Below are 6000 nucleotides of genomic sequence, written 5' to 3'. Positions count from 1 at the left end.
CCGAATATCCCTTAAGCGGCTTTAGCGGCCGCGCTCCCGCTTGTTACCTTCGCGTCTCCGAGCCCGCCGCTGCCTCCGAGCGTCCAGCCCCTCGGCGGGGACCCGGGAGTCTCCCCTCCTCTTCATCCCTCCCTCCCTCCTCCTCCTCCCTCCCCAGCACCGGCAGTGGTTCGCTCCGAGCAGCAGAGCTCGATGCGAAGCCGCCGCGGGGCGGTGAATCCCGGCGGCGCCGCGCAGGGCCGGAGGCGGCTGCCCCCGGCGGCGGGGCGGGTCCGGCCGCAGGCAGGTGTGTGAGCGCCCGGCCCTGCCCTGCCCTGCCCGCAGAGCCCGGCCATGCCGGCAGCGCTGTAGCCCAGCGGAGATGGACGGTGTCAGCAGCAACAGGAACATGTCTTACAGTAGATGGAGTTACAACAGGTATCGTCTGTCTTGTTCTGGTTTGCTGTTTTCTTGTTTTTATTATTATTTCTTTTCTTTTTCCCTTCCTGATACTGTAAAACCATCACGCTGTTTATATAAACCGAGATGGGGGAGCCTTCTTCAGGGAAGCAAAACCCTTTAGTGATGCTGCTTTTCCAGTCTTGGGACACCCTGTGTTCCCAGTAACTCCGGCAGCGGTGTTTGATGATGTTTAGCGGGTGTTTTTCTGGAAACCCGGGCAGGAGTTTGACCTGGGGTGGGTGGCCAGGCTGGGGATGCTCCCAGCCCTGAATGCGAATGTTCCCCTCTGAGCAGGGTCTGAGATGCACTGATCACCTCAGCAGTCACCCAGACTTCCGAAAGGTGGTCTGTAGAAACTGCTGCTCAAAAATTTTAACAAATATAAACTAAAGCTTGGGAAAGGGAGATGGCAGGGAGCCAGGATGTGGCTAAGGAGTGATGTTTTGGAGTAAGCACTGCGTGCAGCCCGGGTACCACAGAGCTGAGCGGGCTGAATTTGGGAATATTTCAAATTCCAATTTGAAATATTCCCACTGTGTTTCAAACCAGCATGCATGCTTTTCCTCTTCCTGGAAACAGAAATTTATTGCAGCATTAGTTTTGTTTTATGTGATTCACGGCTGTGACTGACATGTTCTTCAAGCCTGGATCAAGAAAAAAGGTACAAATTTCATACTATTTTAATGGTTTTTGTTTGTTTGTTTATAGGGGGTTTTTTTGTTGTTGTTTTTTTCTGTACACCTGAAATGCTAAGCATAAGTAGTGTTAGCATCTCACTGAATCACCACCACAAGCCACCACGATATTCTGGAGAAATAGCCCTTGGAAGTGGCTTTCAGGGGTTAACCAGGTATTCAGCATTGCCCACGCTCCCTGGATGCGTGGGTATGTATGTTTTATATGTGCATCCAGAGAGTTTCACTCATTTTTGGTGCATTTCCACTGCCTCAGCAGTAAAAATACAGATATAGTGGTGCCAATGGAACAATGTTTTCTTTAAAAAGGAGGTGTATGTGTTTATGTGCATGTAAAACTGAGTTATACAACAAGCTGTGGTTTTATGTGTGCATTGTCCCATGGCAGAGGATCTTTTCCATCTGATGGCACATCCTTAAAGAGCAGCAGTGAGACCCTGAAGAGCTCAGTCTGTCCCATGCAGCCCAAGTTTACAGCAGCTTCAATATTCTTACCCTACAGTAAACAACCTAAACATTTCACAGAAACTCCTCTTGGAGGTTTTCTCCTGGTGCTATCACATTGTGATCTAACCTTATCTATTACTTGCAATCTGTCTCTCCAGTTTTCAGTCTTCCTGACCCTGACAGAGAAGTCACTGATGAGTGTTTGTCAGCCTTCACCTGGGAACATTCTGCACTTGTGTGTTCACCCTGCTTGGCTCTCCTGCATCATCTTGGGGCATAAATACAGTATTTCAGTGCCCAGGCTGGTTTTTTGGTGGCCAGTTCTCAGATTTGGGGGTTTTTCCTAATAAATCTAACTATGTACTGTACATATATATACACACACCTATTTCAGCGCTGTGAGGATGAGGAGTCCTTTGAGGAATCACAGCTTTTACTCAGTCTTCTTCTGAAAACCAGTGCAGAGTTGCTCTCTCAGGCTGAACCTGCCCTTCAACACCCATCTTGTGCCCAGGTTCCTGGCAGAGAAAGGAGCTAACTCCCTTTTATCCCAAAGGATAAAAGGAGAAGGAGCTAACTCTCTTTTATCCCAAACCCTGGCGGCTGATGTTTGCTTTTGGATCATGTCCCAGCTTTGGTCTCGCTCACCAGTGGCCACAGGAGTCCCAGTGGCTCTAAGGGGTGGCAGCTCTGTGGCAGAGACATGTGGGACAGCCCTGTGAACAGCCAAGCACTGTGTGAAGGCCAACATCTTTTTCTGGGGGAAAAAGCACACCCAGGTACTCTTCTGCTGTTGGCATCCATGAATCAGCATTGCAGGAATAGAGGGACAGGGCCAAAGGAGCAGGTGCTGCCTCCCTTACAAACAACTGCAGCCATGATTAAAAAAGAAGCCAGGTATCATCTATTAAATTAAACTGATTAAACAAAGGGTTTGGCCTTTGGACTCCATAAGATGCATGCAGGGATTTTTCCCCATGGAAATGAGGGGAGTTGCTGTGTCCCTTGTGTGTGCAGCTGGCAGGTATTTTTCTAACGGGGTTTATTTGACATTTGTTGTGTGTCTCAGCATTTGGCCCTGTGACTGTGGTATTCCCTTAGGCTTGCTGCCCAGGATATCCACAGGTTGTTCCTGCAGATAATTTGTGCAACCCAGAACAAATCCAATCCCTTGGAAACTCAGGGTGAGGGAGCCCTGTTGAGCACAGCTCCCCTCAGCTGCTCTCCTAACCAAGGGGAAGCTTCCCCCACTCCCCACCCCAGTCTAGACCAGTGTGTGTGTGAGAAAGAAGCAGGTACAATTGGAAAAAGCTCTTAATGATCACATTGGCATTTCCACAGCTGGCTCCAAAAAGCTGGCCTTGTCTTCTGCATATCTTTGCCTTCCTCCCATTTTAGTGCTGTTGTAATTCCCTGGTCATTGTGAACACTGCCAGCTGAAAGCACAGGACAGGCAGCAATTTAAACAAAAACTGGGGATATTTTGATGATCCTAGAAACACTCAGGAGCTCTGGGTTCAGATGGCTAACTTCTAGAGTAAAAAAACCTTCTCTTTAATCTTCTGCTGTTTATTGGACAGTTTACATTCAGTTTCTGTTTGGCTTCTCCTCTTGAGCATCATGCTACCTGCTCATTGTGCCTGTGGTCCCTGGGTGTGCAGAAATACTCATCTTCCAGGGCAGAGTGAAACTTGTTCTCCTCCAAGCTTCCAGTGTTCAGTGCTGGTGCAGGTTTTGGCAGCTGGGCTGGTGCCCATCAGCACTCTTGCTGCCTCCCCCCAGCTTTCTTTGGGAGCCCTGCAGGTCCTTGCTCTTGGAGATGCTTGAAACCTCCTCGTGTTGGTACTATCTGCAAATAGAGGTTGCAAGTGGAGGTTTTACCCAGTGCTTCTCATCATTCCCAGGTGGAAATGAAAGCTCAGAGAGAAGAGTCATTAATATGATAGGAAGGTGAAAATGGGGAACAGTTTGGCTGCTATAAAACTGAAGAGCCATTCTCATGAGCTGGAACACCTGAGTCCTTCCTAGCACTTACAGCAGCTGGTGACCAGATTGTCAAATGCTGAAACCTCAATAGCACAACCCAAATTTGACCACTGGAGGTCAAAATGGTGCTCATGAAGGCTTGAGGGAGCTCTGATACCATTCATGTAGTTGAATTCAATTGAAGGCACAGTTTAGGACAGTGTGCAGAATTCAGTCAATCCATGGGCACAGAAGATCTGTTTGAAATCAAATATATGGGCAAGTACTGCAGAATGGGAATCTGCAGTACACATTTGGAAAAACTGCAAGGACTCAATGGTTCTCCATGATCTTGCAAGGTTTTTTCATGGAGGTGTGGACTGTGCTTAGCTCTCATGGCTACTCCAGAAGGATTTCTTCAGGAGCAGCAGAAGTTTTGCAGAAGGAATGGGTAACCTTCACACCATACCTATGCATGAACAAAGATTTTTTTTTACAACAAAACCAACTAACCAACAAGCCACAGCAAAATACCAAATGTGAAGTCATCCCTCCTTTCTCACATCTCTTCCTGACACCAACACATCCATAGTTTTTCCACCTTTTTCTCTTTCTGTTTTGTCTCCAGACTTACTTTCTATTTCTTCCTTGGAGGACTTCAGTGCAGCCATCCTGACCTCAGTAATTACCACACTGTGAGTGATGGAGGTTTTATCCAGCAGCATTTGGAAGTCTGTTTTGGGAAACTTGCTCTCAGGATGTTTCTACTGTTGGAGACAGCTTGAAACTTTTTTCCATTGATCTGTATTTTTGTTCTATTCTGGATATCAGTGTTGTTTTTTACTTCCTTTTGAAGCTGCTATTTCTGGTTTTGTGGTTTTTTTTAGCCTATGTTAAAAAGCTGACAGTGCATCTGGGTCATGGAGTTGGAGGGTTTCTATCTTAGATCCTTGTTTTTGAAGGTTTTTAGACTCCTCTGTCTTGATTTTTCTGGGACGTGCTTTCATCAATGAGTAAATAGGGCTGTCCTCCAAACTTCATCCAAAAAAGTTCTTAGAGAAACTTAACTTTCTTTTTCCTTCTCTCCTTTGAAGCAGCATCTGTGAAATCCTGAAGCATGTACAGGTTTGCTGCAGTGAGTGCACTTTAACCCCAAAGAGCAGCTCCTCTCTATTTGCAGCCAAGCCACCCTTCTCTCCTCTGCCTTCTTGTGTCTTCAGGTGTTTCCTCCTGGTTGAGGTTCCTTTAAAGCTGTAAGCACTGGACAAAGGATCTGGGAGGGCAGACAAGAAGAGAAAGTTGTTCTGCAGGTCAAAAGGAGAGGTAGAATGAGCCAACCCTCAAGTGGAGCCAGAATAAAACATTCCTGTGACAGATACAGAAATCCTTATACTGTATCAGTGTTGTGCATTTAGTTTTCTGGAATTAGGTTCTTTGCTTTTCTTTCATAATAAAGCATCTTAATTTCAATGACATAGGAGAAGCTAGAATTTGGGAGTGATGTTTCTTGCCTTAAACCAAGGCACTAGGAATGATCTGAGGTGAGTTCGTGTGCATCCTCTTATGCTTAAGGGTGAATGTTTTGTGTTGGTTGGCAGCACATCCTTGGAGTGTGTGAATCCTCCAGAGACTAGTGACAGCCTTGCAGAGATGTGTGAGAGAGGAAACTTCAGCTCCTGCTTCCGTGAAGAAGAAATTTTAAAGCTTCTTAAGCAAAAGTTGACTGAGAATATAGTTTAAACCTACTTAGCTCATGTATAACATGACAATCCTAACAAATGTAAGAATTTCTTCACTGAAGGAGTTGCAAGCACTGGAACAGGCTGGCCAGGGAGCTGGCTGAGTCTCTGTCCCTGGAGATATTTAAAAGCCATGTTGATGTGACACTTGGGGACATGGTTTAGTGGTAGACTTGGCAGTGTTGGTTTAATGGTTGGATTTGATCTCTATGGTCATTTCCAACAAAAATGATTCTGTGGTTAGTGTTTGGAACAGTAAAGATCACAGCCAGCAGCTCTTAGTGAGAGTGAAGGGTAAAATTTTAAAGGAAAGTCAGTGCTACATCTGGTTTTTGGTTTATCTGTAGTAATGTTATATATCCAGGTAACATAAGCTAGGAATTTTCAGTAAGAAGGAGAAAATCACTTGAGTCTTAGCTTGCAATAAAAATTGACACAGAATATACACATCTTTTGTCAGTATGGTTACAGACCTCTGTTAAAGTTCCAAGGTCTCTGCAATGCTTTGTGCTTAAAAATCCTGCCTTCAGGTTGTCTCTTGAGCCATAAAGATAACTGAAGCATTTCTTCAGGATAGAAGGAGGAATAGGAAACCAACAAAACTGTCTGTGAAGAGTGATGTACCACAAGAAATGGCACGTGATATACCACAAGAAGTGCTGCTCTGGGTCTCTTATTAGCACTTTTCTCTTTCCTTGCTCTGTGGTCTCATC

General features: G+C 45.8%; 1 protein-coding gene across 1 annotated transcript in view; it reads left to right on the top strand.

Moving 5' to 3' along the window:
• Window positions 1-297: 297 nt before the first annotated feature.
• TUB (TUB bipartite transcription factor) overlaps window positions 298-6000 on the top strand; it is a 142345-nt gene continuing 136642 nt past the window's right edge. Inside the window, exon 1 of the mRNA XM_063158520.1 lies at window positions 298-417. Coding sequence (XP_063014590.1) covers window positions 362-417 — 56 coding nt within the window. The 5' untranslated portion in view covers window positions 298-361. The remainder of the gene's footprint in view (window positions 418-6000) is intronic.

The sequence above is a fragment of the Melospiza melodia genome, chromosome 6, assembly GCF_035770615.1.
Source record: "Melospiza melodia melodia isolate bMelMel2 chromosome 6, bMelMel2.pri, whole genome shotgun sequence".
NCBI lineage: Eukaryota > Metazoa > Chordata > Aves > Passeriformes > Passerellidae > Melospiza > Melospiza melodia.
This window is presented reverse-complemented; position numbering and strand designations above follow the sequence as displayed.